The 16,273-nt window shown below is 40.1% G+C and overlaps 1 protein-coding gene across 1 annotated transcript in view; it reads left to right on the top strand.

Annotated features, from left to right (window-relative positions):
- The window catches only part of tbx21 (T-box transcription factor 21), a gene marked incomplete at both ends in the record, with an annotated part of 25,460 nt that extends 12,744 nt beyond the window's left edge, over positions 1–12,716 (top strand). Inside the window, 5 exons of the mRNA XM_080049619.1 lie at positions 3,484–3,638; positions 6,996–7,117; positions 7,705–7,863; positions 9,774–9,835; positions 11,870–12,716. Of these exons, the coding sequence (XP_079905745.1) occupies positions 3,484–3,638; positions 6,996–7,117; positions 7,705–7,863; positions 9,774–9,835; positions 11,870–12,716 (1,345 nt within the window). The remainder of the gene's footprint in view (positions 1–3,483; positions 3,639–6,995; positions 7,118–7,704; positions 7,864–9,773; positions 9,836–11,869) is intronic.
- Between the last annotated feature and the right edge of the window lie 3,557 nt (positions 12,717–16,273).

Below are 16,273 nucleotides of genomic sequence, written 5' to 3'. Positions count from 1 at the left end.
CACAGTTGACAGACACACAAATATATGGTTTTGTTTCAACACCGAAGGGATTCAAATCAGGTTTACAGCTGCTAGACAGACCAGTGTTGTGGAGTTCTGAACTACGTGTTATTAAACTGGTAGTTCAACTACATTTTGCAGTAGCTTGCTGGTAATTCAACTACATTCATTTTGCATTGTGATTTTTGTGTAAGGTACATTTATTTTTAATTGGCCCTTTTTTGGAGTACAAACACATGCATGTACACTCACTCACACACACACACACACACACACACACACACACACACACACACACACACACACACACACACACACACACACACACACACACACACACACACACACGCACACACACACACACACAGACTGTCCCTCTAGGTGTCCCCCACTAGCCTGCTAACATTATAGCCTGGAACACATCATCTCTTTACGCACTTCACCTGGTTTTCACACCACTAAATGCCCAAACTGCTAGAGGGAGATCACACTGAATTTAAATGAGATGCATTTAGTTTGCCTAAACTAGCGACTGCGGCTTCCAACACGTAGGATTTTTCTTTATTTGACCTGCAATACATTAATTAAATTTATTTTCCTTTATTTAACCTTGAAAGATCAATTGAGCGGTGATGACCCTCTTTTACAGAGTCAATTACAGATACACAATATACAATACAAATACACAACAATCTTACAAAGAGACAACAGCAAATAGAACATTCAGATCAATTGAATGAAGCAGAACAATTTAAAACAGTTACAAGTGGAGTGGGACTGATTCACATGTATCAGACTGGACTATACTTAGAAGTTTAATGCATTTTTATTGACCAAGAGCACTTGTGTGTTTCAATGTATTTAAAGGTGCAGTGTGTAATATGACATCATCAAGTAATTTCTAGAAAGTTCTAGAATGCAACGCTCCCTGGGTAACCCCAACCCTTTCGAATAATAACAGAAGCTACAGTGGCCTTCAAGGACAAGAACAATTCTAAATTTTAAACAATGCACCTGATGACATTCCAACTATGACACTTTCAAGATGGCGGCACTAGGCCTTGGTCAAAGATATGCAGAAATATGGACATATATGAGACCCTTTCTAAGGGAAAAAATAATTATTCAAACATTTTTTTCAGCTATTATGCACTAAATTAAATGTACTTATGGATGTTATAATTACTTTCTACAAAATCTGCTAGGAAATAAAACCCAAAATTCTACACACTGCAGGTTTAAAGTGATGATCTAATACTGTAGTCATCAGATCTTATCTGTCGGTTTCTCCCACGACTAAAAGGTTTTTAGAAATGAAAGAAGAGGGCGTTTCTGAAAATGACTTTTTTTCTTCCTTTTTTTCTGTATAGATTTGCACTACAGGGACAATCTTTTACCATGGACACATAACTATTGTTACTATACCTTGATCGTAAAGTAAAGGAACATACATGACAAACCCAGCATTACTACAAAACCTATAGTTTAAGACACAAGATTAAGTTTAATAACAAAATAATGATTCTCACAAAAATGTGCCTTTGTGAATGAACTGACAATGAAAATGAGAGCGTTCATGCATTTATGTGTTTACAGCTGTTTTAATCTGTATTATGTACACTATTCTCAATCACCACAACATACACTCTAAATATTGAGTGTACACATGAAATATGCCACTGTAGACTAACTCACTCACTCACTCACTCACTCACTCACTCACTCACTCACCCACAAGAACCAGTGTCTATCTACTTGTCATGTTTGTGGTTGTGTCTTGTGTGTATTCAGTGTCCATATCTTATACTTCCTCTTCATGTCTTTTCTTCCTCTCCGTTTCGTGGCTGTGGAGCCTTGGGACGTCCTGACCTCCCTGTTACCCCGTCTCACTGTTAACAGACTACAGCCGGTGTGTGTGTGTGTGTGTGTGTGTGTGTGTGTGTGTGTGTGTGTGTGTGTGTGTGTGTGTGTGTGTGTGTGTGTGTGTGCGTGCGTGCGTGCGTGTGCGTGTGTGTGTGTGTGTGCAACACCAGCAGCTTCTGGGACATCTTTTATTAACAGTGTAACATTAAAAATTCACCTAGCCCGCCCCTGACGCCCCCATCCCCATCCCCATGTCAGCTGTCCCATTCACCTCTCAGCCATTACTACTACAGTATACACTATGCCTACATTAAAACGGCCTTACTTATATGCCAATACATTGTTATGCTTAAGAATAGACACTGCAGGGGAAACATTATAGATACCATCATGAGATTGCCAGTTAATTGCTGATATTAAAAAAATATATATATTCAGAAATGTTTGAATAAATGTGCAAATTTTGCATAATTATGTGTGAATTTGCATCTCTTTAAAAAAAAACATATAATATAAAGAGTTAAAATCTTTATTTCATTTTTAAAACATATTAGGGGCAACAGTTTTTACAGAATAGATTTTGGATACAGCCTTTTTTTTATTCTATAAATCAAATAATGTAAAGGGCTTAAAATGTTAAGACATGCTTTAAAAGGAAATTATTATAATGTATGTCACTTGATATAACTTCATTTTGCTATCCTTGACTTTTTTCTTAGAAATATGCATTTGTTTGGGGGTTAGGGAGTTATTCCTCTGTCTCTTTTTGACAGTTACTTCTCCTGACATGTTTTACACATGAGGACAACCGTGCACAATGTAGCCCAGTGTTTTACTAGCCAAGTTTTAAGCCATGTCGTCATTTGCATGTACATTTAAACACCATAGATCACTTGGCCTTTGCATAGTTAAATAAGTGTAAGTGTGCCCTCAGCCCTTCAAGGCAAAGTAAACTCCCTTTGTTCATCAATAATGCTTTATGTTATAGTAAAGAAAACTCTATATTTATACACTGCACAAGCTCAGTAGGTCAAAATCTCTTGGTAGTAGTCGTACATGCTTCTTATATCACAAAGAATGCACAGACACTTTGAGCATTATTTCTCCAGGCAATTATCACATTTCAATGAAGAATTCCCAGCTTTCTCTCTCGTCTATTTACATTTTTAGTGCATCTATTAAATATCTATTTTTATTAATTTGTACGAGTAGTAACACATTTAACAACTGCCAACATTGATTGAATTACATGCAAATAGTTTGTTAAATTCAAGGTATTTCCATTTATTTATTATTGTGCATACATTTTATATGCAACCGTCTTGTGCTGGTTGCTCTGAATCTGTGTGTGTTTAAGTGTGTGTCTGTGTTAGCCCCATGTCAGCGGGAAGTCTGGTATTGTTTAATAAAAAAAATTTAAAAAAATGATACGTCCAAAAAGTGTATTTAACTGTCATTCAATAAATAAATCATGGGGGGAAATAATCATAATAATTCAAGGCTTGCAAAAATTTGCTATATAAACAACATTTATTCTTTGCAGCTTGAATACATTAAGAAACGTCAAATCATCAATTCAAGTCAATGCTTAACCTTATGTTTCCCTGTGTGTTTCCCTAGGCGGATGTTCCCCTTCCTGAGTTTTAACGTGAGCGTCCTGGACCCGTCAGCTCATTATAACGTCTATGTGGACGTGGTTCTGGCCGACCAGCACCACTGGAGGTACCAGGGGGGAAAGTGGGTCCAGTGTGGCAAGGCAGAGGGCAACATGCCAGGTAAGGTTCAAATCACAACACCTAGTAAAAACCAAAACTATTTATTAACTAATAAAACTAAAGCTGGGCGATATGTGTTACGTGCAATATGTTATACATAATACAACATATTATACAAACCAAACACATGTATTACTACAGTATATTTATTTATTTTTCTATTGCTGCTTCTCTTCATGATCATTGCATTTGACTGAACAACTAAAATCAGTGATGAAAACTAACTAGTGCCTTAACTCAAATATAATATCATATAGTGTGTAAAGCTAGTAAGACATTTTAGATCTGGCACTCCTGCAAAATGTGTGGATTAAACTGCATGCACAGTGCAGTTCATTAACATCACATAACCTAGGACGGAAATTTGAAAGTACCTGTTCCTGCTAATTTTGAGCCACCAACATGCAAAATTGCACAAAGTGTGTATCAATTCTTCACCAAATATTTCAACCAAACATTACAGTTTTCTCCAAATTGTAACTAACCCTCAGTAGCAATAAATAACGGACAAAAAATTACATACTCAAATCTCCTCTTTGTGGTTTTGAACTGCAAATTCTCACAAGAACACAAATGTTAGAAATAAACACCAGCTGATGAGTTTGGTCAATCAAAGTCTAAAGTAAAGTAAACAGCTTCTTTCTCTCAGCTCGTTCTCTCTCATGCGACATGTGAGATGTGGAGGAAGTGGTTAGCTTATAGCTCCACTGTAGCAAACCAAGCGCTCGCATGAGGAAACCAAACTGTGCATCACGATAAACAAGTAGTCGAGGAGGTTTCTGTGGACATTTTGATGTTGCTTTTGCTTCGTGCTTGCGAGGGAGTGGGAAAAAAACAATATAGAGAGTTTACGTGTGTGTGTGTGTGTGTGTGTGTGTGTGTGTGTGTTTACGTGTGTGTGTGTGTGTGTGTGTGTGTGTGTGTGTGTGTGTGTGTGTGTGTGTGTGTGTGTGTGTGTGTGTGTGTGTGTGTGAAATGTGTGAAAAGGTAGATTGGTTACAACGCTGTACAGGTTCACAAGCTTAAGAATCTATTAATTTATTTCATTTTGGAGTCGTTCTATCCCTAACTCTTAAATTCACCCAACATTTATTGACTATCACTTTCATTTGATTTTGATTGCAGCGGCTGTGCAGTCCATTTTAATACATTACATAATGCTTACATATTTTCCAAGTAAAAAATCCATAAAATTCAAAGAAACCAACCCAATTTAAGTTGTACAAAAATGGGTCAGGGCGGATCATTTATGCATATGGAGAAATTAATTAACTAATTGTACATTATTTCAAAATGTAGTGTGTGTAATCGTGTATGCAGTTTTAGAGAGATTGAGATGGATTAAAGAACATTGTTGTGTTACAGGAATTCACCTCTTTATGATGTTTGGTAGCAGATTTTGCATATGATATATCTCTGGACTCAGATATTGTAATGCTTACTTAACCATTGTTTTATATAGACTTATAAGTGTAATTGGATATATTGCATGTTGTTTGTAACTCTAAAAACTGAAATGTAGATCCCTCAAATGTGAGTGACCCAACAGACCACTCGGACAGCCACGCCTATGGTTAACTTATGCACAATTACTCTGTCTGCCTGTCGAGAAGCAATGTGCTTAAATATCCCTCTCTTCAACGAAACGGGGCTCACTCTTGCAACATACTTACATGTGATTGTATTAGTGGCCTCTCCGCGGAGATTCTTGCTTATTGATTGAAAATAAACCTGTTCCTATCTACAACGTATCACTGTGCTTGATTTTCTCACCACAGATGTTTTATGCTACGACAAATAATTAATTGTTATTTGATTTTTTTAAACTCTCAAATTTTAGAATCAACCCAATCTTTGCTGCTGTCTAAAGAGAACCTTGTTTTTATAATGTTTGTGATTCTGGATTTTCTTTACGAGTTAGAAAAGGTCTGGTAGGTCTATTTCTTCAAACAAATCAACTGTTCTATCATTCTATATCCATATCAGAGCTGATTTTCTTGGCTCATGAGAAGTTGACAAAACTTGGGAATACTGTGCAGACTTTCACTGCCCAGTGACTCCCTCAAAGCTTCTTAGAAGACCACCTTGAAGGACTAGAATATCATGAAGGAACTCTTCTTTACAGTAAGGGCACGGACACGGCTCTCCATGTTAATTTGGACTTTGAACAGAAAATCTAGGTATAGTATGTGTTTGAAATGCCTGTAGTGTCCAGAAATATTAGAATTTTATTTTTTATTTCATTTTTTGGGCACCAAATGCACCTCCCTTCATGTTTCTCCCCAAACACAGTATCATTGCTCAACCAAGAATTGTATATGCTATTTATGAGGAGTTGATTGGCTTCATTGACAAGATAAATGTGATGCACATTGAGTCATGCATCCTATCTTTATTTACAGTTTATGAAAAAATTAAAAATACCATGGATTTGGTTTTCACTCCCATTCGTGTGCTCTCTGCCTCTATTCGATCATTAGTTATTTCTGTTCACACCTTTGAAACAATACTAAGTCAAGCAAGACGACATTGTGTGTGTGTGTGTGTGTGTGTGTGTGTGTGTGTGTGTGTGTGTGTGTGTGTCCGTGAATGCGTGCGTGTTTGATGATAGACGAACCACAATTATATAGATAGAGAGAAACACTACAAGGTGTTTTAACACTTGTGCCCGATGGTGTGTAAAGGTGACTGTTGAACTGTTGAAGTGCCATAGTTGTGGAAATTGTGGTGTAACAACTTCAGTCAATTAGACTTAATATCGCACTGATGTGGTGTTCTCTAGAAGGAGGTTAGCAGGTCACGGTGGTAACGCTGTGAAAAAACATGGCGGAGATTGTATTCCGCAATAACAATGAAGCAAATTATGAAAGGAATGAAAACAATAGTGTACCCTAAGCAGAAAAAACATTGTTCTTTTTAACGAACAAAAAATAAATTCGTGAAATATCATGGCAAAGTATTTTTTATACAACAATCACTTATCGAAATGAATCGACCAAATGAAAAGCAATTTTTTTTTGCTGCAGATATTGGCAGTAACAACAACAGAATCTCCAGCCGATATTTTATGTTGAATTTTTTGTGATCAAATTATATATTTCACAAATAACTTTAAAAATTATAAAAATAGAGGATTGCGTTCAAGCTTACTATGTCTCGAATTGCACTCTGATTGCATTACTGTTTTGCATCTATATCATTTGAATACACGTTTGCAGATATGGGTAATAATATGCCAGAATTATGCTTGTCCCAAAGTGTAAATAATACTGATTTTGGTATAGTTTCCTTTATTACATGATAGCATAAGAAACACTGTCTAAAACCTCAAAAATGTTGCTCATGATTTTCTCCTAGGCAACCGGATGTACATGCACCCCGACTCTCCCAACACCGGCGCCCACTGGATGAGACAGGAAGTGTCTTTCAGCAAACTCAAGCTCACCAACAACAAGGGCAGCACCAATAATGTGGGACAGGTAGGCTGGCTGCTGTGTGTGTGTGTGTGTGTGTGTGTGTGTGTGTGTGTGTGTGTGTGTGTGTGTGTGTGTGTGTGTGTGTGTGTGTGTGTGTGTGTGTGTGTGTGTGTGTGTGTGTGTGTGTGTGTGTGTGTGTGTGTGTGTGTGTGTGTTTCTGTCCATCTGTCTGTCTAACTATTATATCTTCACTACAGTACTTCCATTAGTGACTGACACACTTTATTGACCCAGGCATCCTATGAAGGGTGTCTTAAACTAATGCTTTGAAAATGTCTTTTATTTTCTTAAATGTACACAAATAAATAGGGGTGTCCCTGACTAAGAATTTGAATCTGATTGGTCGAATCTTGCCCATAGTTTACCACATTTTGTGACTCTATTCGACTGTGAGATTGAGATCGAATCGCGCTCCTTCCATCGAATCGTCGAATAGGGTAGTAAACTATTCCAGGTCATCCCAGATGCAAAATCAAAATGAATGGCATCACATTATCACAGAATATCTATTCTTTACATGTGTCTTTATTATTTACTCAACATAATTTTTACTCAACATCTTTGCTTTTGCCTTGTGTCCCCTTCCCCAGATGATCGTGCTGCAGTCTCTCCATAAGTACCAGCCTCGTCTGCACCTGGTGGAGGTGAAGGAGGACGGGACAGAAGACGCTTTCCTCTCCGCTAAAGCTCAGACCTTCATCTTCCCCGAGACGCAGTTCATCGCTGTCACAGCCTATCAGAACGCAGACGTGAGTTACATCACTGGGATGTGGTTTTATAGGCAATAATGGGGCGACTGTGGCTCAGTTGGTAGAGCGGGTCGGCTGATGATCAAAGGGTTGGAGGTTCGATCCCCGCCCTGCCACCTGTGTCATAGTTGTTGTGTCCTTGGGCAAGACACTTCACCCACCTTGCCTCGTGTGAATGTCGATAGTTAGCCTGCTATCGGTGTATGAATGTGTGTGTGAATGGTAACGTGGGAAAGGAAAACAGGTCTCCCTTGTAAAAGAGTCTTCGGTCTCAATGGGATTTACCTGTATAAATAAAAAGGTTATAATAGCTTTTGTATGTTATCAAGTGTAACACTAAAACATAAAGATATGACCATGTTGAAGCAAAGTGAAATGTTATTTAGTTGGCGGGGATTCAGACCTGAGCAAAGGCATTAATAATAACGATATAATAATAATGTTGTTTTCACTGATGGTCTCGTTACATATGAACATCAGAGGAAAAGTTAGACTGTTTAAGAAACATTTAGTTTAGAGTTCCTCATACTCTCTTTAAATCAATGTACAGGGGCGCCCTTAGCTCAGTTGGTAGGACGTCCCCCCCATGGGCCGGGCCCAGCAGCGGACCCGGGTTCGATTCCAGCCCGCGGTCGTTCTCTGCATGTCACTCCCCTCTCTGCCCCATTTCACCTCTGTCTCTGCACTATCAATAAAGCATGAGAAGACATTGTTGCATCACAACAGCAGCTTCTCTGACTTCTAGAAAGACCTTTTAAAACGAGGTCTAGAGTTCAATGATTCATATCACAGCGTGTCTGAGATAGACCCAGGCTTTGCTTTATGCATGCACGCATCAAAAATTCACACACACTGGTTTACATTCCTACGACCTTACTATAAGTGTATGTGTGTGTGTGTGTGTGTGTGTGTGTGTGTGTGTGTGTGTGTGTGTGTGTACTGTATGAATGTGCCTGTGTGTGTGTGTGTGTGTGTGTGTGTGTGTGTGCGTGCGTGTGTGTGTGTGTGTGTGTGTCTACAGTAGCTAAGTTCAAAGAGTCACGTCACCTCATCTGACCCGTGTGTGTCTCTCTCTCTGTCCTTCCCGCTATGCGCCAAATGTCTTTAACAGCTGTTCAGATACTTTGTGTAAGAGTGACTGTTTTGAACTGTGTGTGTGTGTGTGTGTGTGTGTGTGTGTGTGTGTGTGTACTCCAAAACTAGATTCACTTGCTGTGTATTTATATTCATATATTAAATATGTTCTGATGTTATGTTTTAATAAGTTTATATATAACCCCTAACCCTCACTGTAGAACAGATGGCATTATGCACTATGTCTAGTCACTGAATTCCTCTACGGTAAGTCAACACAGCAGCAGGGGCGTGTGTGTGTGTGTGTGTGTGTGTGTGTGTGTGTGTGTGTGTGTGTGTGTGTGTGTGTGTGTGTGTGTGTGTGTGTGTGTGTGTGTGTGTGTGTGTGTGTGTGTGTGTGTGTGTGTGTGTGTGTGTGCCCCAAGATGAACTCTTTCCGACAACATGACAGTCAATTTCAATTAAATTCTTATTCATTAATAGTGAGTGTGTGTGTGTGCGTGCGTGCGTGCGTGTTGTGTATGTATTATAAGGGTGTGTGTCAGTGTGCGTGCGTGCGTGCGTACTTATGTGTGTGTGTGTGAGCATGCGTGTGTGTATTGCGTGCGTACGTGCACGTGCTTGCTTTTCTGTGCCCCTTCTATGAACTCTTTCCAACAACAGCTAAATAAATTGCACATAAATCCTTATTAATTATTAGTCAGTGGCCTCGACTCTCTCTCTCTTGTGTGTGTTTTGAGGTCTCTCTCACTCCTTCTCTCTCTCTTGTGTGTGTTGTGAGGTCGCTCTCTCACTCTCTCTCTCTCTCCTCTGCCCTCCTCCTATTCCCCACACAGATCACGCAGCTGAAAATAGACCATAACCCCTTCGCTAAAGGTTTCCGTGACAATTACGACACGTAAGTAATCTTGTTAAATTTTAATTCAAAACTGTATGTATGAGGGGCGCCCTTAGCTCAGTTGGTAGGGCGTCCCCCCCATGGGCCTCGGCCAGCAGCGGACCCGGGTTCGATTCCAGCCCGCAGTCGTTCTCTGCATGTCACTCCCCTCTCTGCCCCATTTCAACTCTGTCTCTTCACTATCGATAAAGCATAAAAATGCCCAAAAAATATATAAAAAAAATAAATAAAAAAAAATGTATGTAGGGGAGAACGGGGTAATCTGAGCCACTTTTTACATTTGCTCCCCTCGAAGGGAGCTAAAATGATTTATCACTCAAATTTACACATTTCCCATTAATTCAGGATGTTTCCTAGAAATGGGCATTTACATTTACATTGCGGGCTGCAGCCTGAAGTTACTGTCTAACTGTCAATATGCGGCCAAACATACTCACGTCGTCTTGACTGGATTCCTGTCGGACATTAACCATGACTCCTGTGTTCCCTGCTCTCCTGATACATGCAAAGTCATGTTGAAAAAGTATTCCATTGTTTTCTGAACGAGTAGACGTCTATCCATCAAAACTATGACATAGATCCTTAGCAACGGTCATTATACCCTTGACAGCGGTCTGTCTTGCTGGAAATAACAGACCTGTAGAATGCTGTGATTTACATTACAGGACATTTACAGGATTCTCAAAGTGCCATGTAATAAAATGGTATAACGCTATCAATGCTATCGATTCTTTCTATGAGGCATTGTGTCTTACTGTTGCCTGTCCTTCACACATTGTTCTTTATAACACTTTGTATTATTTGAAATTTTACTTATTTGGTATTTTTTGATAATTTTTTTTGTTATGAAACTACTACCTGGCAAAAGAATTTCCTATTTCGGGATAAATCAATCGACTTATCTTATTGTTTATTTGAACCTTGCATTTGCTCACCACAAACAGTAATAATAATAATAATAATAATTCATTTTATTTGAGGGCGCCTTTCAAAGCACCCAAGGTCACCTTACAGGGCATAGTTAAAAAACAAAATCAACAATGATAAAAAAATCTGTGAATCTGGATTATTGCTTGTCAAATCGAAAGTCCAAGTCAAAGTTTTTTATTGTATAGCGTCTATCACTGGCCCACAGTGCAATAGGAACGATAAAAAAAAGTTAAAAATATATAGAGTGTAGAATAAGATAAACATTGCTTTGTGTATTGCTTTGTGTGTTGATTTCTTAATGCAGGACTGTTTGTGATTGGGTGGGATATGGGTGGGATATGTTCGGGAGGGAAAAAAAGGGGAAAAAATTAATAATCCATTGTATTGCAGCTGTTGGATACTTTGTGATTTAATAAAAAAACCTTTGAAAGAATAAGATAAACATAACCTACACAATATGTACATTAGTTACATTCTAAATACTACGTAGTGCAAAGGAATTTTTTTTGTACAATATAAAACAGTATGTATAAACCTAAATGTCCTCAAATGTGCTCATATGTCTCTGTCAATATTGTACAAGATGCTTTTAGCTGCGCTGCTTTAGCACGCTGCAGCTCTAGGGTGTGACGGGCTGGGAGCTGCTCGATAGATAGAGTTTGAGGTTTGGGGCAGGAAATAACACCTTTTCTCTCTCTCTCTCTCCATCTCTCTCTCTCTTCTCACACTCTTCTCTCCCTCTTTCCCTTCCCTTATATCTCGGTTTCTCTCTCTCTCTCTCTCTCTCTCTCTCTCTCTCTCTCTCTTCTGTCACTCTTCTAACACTCCTCTCTCTATGTTTCTCTCTCTCCCTCTCCCTCTCTCTACCTCTCCCTCTCTCTCTGTCCCCCCCCTCTTTTTTTCTCTCTTTCTCCATCTCCCTCTCTTCTCAATCAGTGTTGCCAAAGCATTACAATATTACAAATAATACAAATAATACCAAAAGAGAACATTCAGAACAGTATGTACATATATAACATTACATACAGATGTCTATAATACTATATTAAATGATATGGACAAGAATAATAACTTATTTACTGTACATCTTATCTCTCTCTCTAGTGTGTACGCTCCTCCGGATGGCGACCGCCTCACCCCCTCCCCTTCAGAGAACGGCCTGCTGCCCGGTAGCTGCTACGCTCAGGGTTACCTCTCCGATCAATACATGAGCCCCTTGAACCAAACCCGCTTCTTCCGTGAGCCCATAGCCAACATGGTGGGCCAACAGCACCACCATAAAGACCCCTCTCTATCGTCCAGCCCCGGGCCTACCCCACACAGCCACTGGTATCAAGGCGTGGCCCCAAATCGGCTCGAATTCACGTCCTCCTACGATGGCGACTTCTCCGGGAATGGGTTTTACAAGCCTTTCCCCTTGCAGACGTCCGCTCACCATGCTCTCAGCTACTACCAGGACCACCCCTTCGCTTCCACGAGCGTGTCCGTTTCGGGAGCCACGCCGGCGGGTTGGACGACCAGCCGACCGACCCCTCAGTACCTCACCCACCAGAGCAAACCCAGTCTGGGCTGGTTTAGACCCGTTTCAACGTCTTCGTCATCTTCATCTTCCTCCACGTCGCCTGGCAACCCTAGGCTCCACCCACCGACGTTACTGGAATCTTTGCAGCCGCCATTGCTTCAAGAAAAACCCAAAAACTCTACTGTAGAAGTGGGTTCAGGAGAGCAGGGCGACCATTGGCTAGAACCTCCCTCCGTGAAATCGGCCACTACTTCGGTGGATTCGGGCCTGTTTGAAGGGGGGATGGTGGGGGACAATAACAAGAAAAGGAGGGTGTCGCCGTATACGTCAAGCACGGAAAATTCGCCGCCACCCCCACCGCGCAGTGGAGAAGTGTGCGAGAAAGACAGCGGTAGTGATGTGGACTATTATGGCTATTACACCCGCTGAAGAACTACAAGATTGGTCGCCGTATAGAGTCTCACACACAATGGACAATGGACATGTACAGGTCTGTCCAGGAAGGTCATATGGAAGAGTGTTAGGGCCAAGGGAGGGAGGGAGGGAGGGAGGGAGGGAGGGAGGGAGAGGGAGAGGGAGAGGGAGAGGGAGAGAAAGAGAGAGGGAGAGAAAAAATGAGAGATGGAAGTTTTTTTTTTAATTATGTATTTTGAGAAATAAAACGAAATGTTGAGACGAAGGTGGAAATACACTGATGAGATTGAACTCAACTACTCAAGACTGCCGTTAAGTTTGCAAGTCAAAGCCAACTTTTTTAGTAAATTCTGCACCAAATATATCTACCAAATATACAGCCGAATCAAAAATACTCTACATTTGCGACAATGCATTTAGTTTTTTTAGTTTTTACAATATAATTCAACATTATTCTCAAAATGCATAATGAAAAAAAAAAGTTTGCTATCCCTTGGCCCTTTAACTTCCATATGCTCATGATTAAAGGGCTGGAACATTGTTTTTTTGCTGAAGACCCACATGACAAAAACATACAACTTCATCTACTGTCCACACACACACACACACACACACACACACACACACACACACACGCCCCTCGCCCCTGCTGCTGTGTTGACTTACTAACACACATCAAGGTGTCAAACGAAACAGTTTTCCGGACTAACTTCTCAAGGTTACTGTCAAAAGTTTAGTGTTGAAACGAACAGTGGATCTGACTCCTCCACTTTGCCCTACAGACACACACACACCAAACAGACAAACACAACATGTGATTTGTGATTTAAGCTTTTGAAACATCCGGAAAGAAAGGGGGTTTAAAAAAAATCTAAAAAATGTATCTGCATATCTTCCATAGTGACAGACGCCTGAAGGGAATGTCTGTTCCAACTGCGTCAAAAACACCTGCTATGTCTCTTTTGCTACGTCTTTGTCTTGTACTTCTCACCTACCAGCCATTCACACACACACACACACACACACACACACACACACACACACACACACACACACACACACACACACACACACACACACACACACACATATGCAAACAAACACACACACACACACACATACATGCAGACAAACACACACACACACACAATGCTCTCGTTAATTTCCCCTGGTTTCTGAGTAAAAATTACAATACACACACACACACACTAAATTGTATCAAATCTGGCCCAATGTTTTTAGTCCAGAACACACACACACACACACACACACACACACACACACAGACAGACAGACACACACACACAATATGCTTACGTTCATTTCCCCCTTATGGTTTTCTCTGAGTGGAAATTACAATTCACACACACACACACACACACACACACACACACAAAATGAATTAGTCTATCCATTCCGGCCCAATACATTTAGCACAGCGCCCACTGGTGGCGACATGAGAGCATTGCAAGTTGAGTGTGTCGAGTGAACTGCTGATGTCAGGAGGTTAAGAGGGTTTAGCGAGCACATGTCTCCAAAACACGACCGCTAATCTAACTCAATCCCACCAGGACAACCGCTTCCTCTGTGTGTGTGTGTGTGTGTGTGTGTGTGTGTGTGCGTGCGTGCGTGCGTGTTAATTCAATCAGTGGCCACAACAGAAATAGCGAGGGACAATTGGAGACAGTCCAACACATCTCACAGGTTTAGAGGGTGAGAGGGTGAGATTAGGGTGACAGGGTTAACTCGTAGATGTCATCATGAAACGTTGCAAGTTGATTACTGACATTAAAACAATTATTTTTTGTATTACAATTTTGGGGGGGACTTGGGGCGCTCTGGTGGTGTAGTGGATAGAGCGAGTACCTATTAGCTCCGGCCTTCGTTGCAGTGGTCGCAGGTTCAAATCCGACCCGTGGACCTTTACTGCAGGTCATCCCCCCCCCTCTCTCTCTCTCTGTCTCCACATTTCAACTCTGTACTATCCAATAAAGCTTGAAAATGGTAAAAAATCTCTTTAAAAAACTAAAAGTTTTCCCAGAACAGATATTGGATACAGATTCTTCTTTTTTTAAATTATTATTACAAAAAAAATACTTTAAACAGGTCCTAAAAATGCATTTTCTCCAGGTTTTAAAGAAGAAAATGTCGCATAAATCAGATAAATAACAACAAATGAACAAATCCTTCTTCTTTGATAATTACCTTCAGAATAGTTTCTTGCCTGCCGTGTCTCACCTTTAATGTGTGAGACTCCCTAATTCTACATCTACTTTTCAGCAGTTTTTCCCCCTTTACAGTAGAAAGTTAAACAGAAGTGGGTCAATCAAGACTTCATGACTGCTACATACAAATGTAGGTAAACAAGATCAGGCATTGTCAGGACGATAAGGAAACAGGAAATCCATAGTAACCGGACACACACATACACACACACACACACACAATTCCCCCCTTTAAAGTCTGGGGGCCGTTTGTGTTGTGACACCGTTTGACAGAACACCGGTTGTCGGCACGGTGATAGAGATGTAGAGTGAGTTTTGCAGTCGCCGCTGATCAGAAATCTGCTACTCAGTCTGCACCAGGTGTTTCTAATGTCCCAGGACAGACAACACTGCAGGGGCTACACACACACATATACACATACACATACACACACAGACAGGTGCACACAGATGGACAGACAGACAGACAGACACACACACACACACACACACACACACACTTGGGCCCCTAACTGTACTCTTCATAAATCAGGGTTGGTGTTTTAGAAAATTCTATGACATTTTTTATGACTTGATTTCAAAAATAAATCTGCACTCCGCCCCACAATGAGCTGTTAAAAATGGTTCCACATTGTTGTATAAATGTATATTTACTATGCTGATTTCAAAGCTATACAAGGGATGACTTATCAAGTTGCTGCCACTCTTATTTCTTTATGCTAAGGAGACATTTAGTTACCTTCGCATACAAACTTGAAGTATAAAAAAGCACAATTGTTTTTGTACACTTCAGTTTGTAGAGTATCAGAGGAGATACTGTGTTGATGTGTGAGTGTAGAGGTGCTTATTAAGATTTCACTTGTCAACTCAAACTGTAAGCTCTTCTCAGACCCCCAAAGCTGCACCGTAAAAAAGAAAAAGTTAGGAAGACTCAAATTGCAAAGTCCTGCCTGTCTAGATCTTGGATTTTTGAGGCCAATACTAAAAGAACAACCATCTACATTTGAGCCAACTCATTATCTTTTGTTGAGGTATTATCATTCATATGTAGGCTATGAAAATGTATCTTTAACACCTTTAACATATTTAGGCATATAAAAACAATGTTCAGTTCCATATAGGCCTAACCTACTAAGAATTTTAAACAATAACCATTGTTCCAAATTATTCTCTGTCTTACTGATAATAAACAAAACCAGGTCAGTCAAAATGTTGATTCAAACATTTAACAGTGTTAAAACTGTTTCAAAAACTTTCTGGACAAAAAATAATTATTTGACAAAACTTACCAACAACAACGCGGCCAACAACGCGGCCAAAAGACAAATAAACAGCAACTGAACGGCA

The sequence above is a fragment of the Ammodytes marinus genome, assembly GCF_949987685.1.
Source record: "Ammodytes marinus genome assembly, chromosome: 20".
Lineage (NCBI taxonomy): Eukaryota > Metazoa > Chordata > Actinopteri > Uranoscopiformes > Ammodytidae > Ammodytes > Ammodytes marinus.
This window is presented reverse-complemented; position numbering and strand designations above follow the sequence as displayed.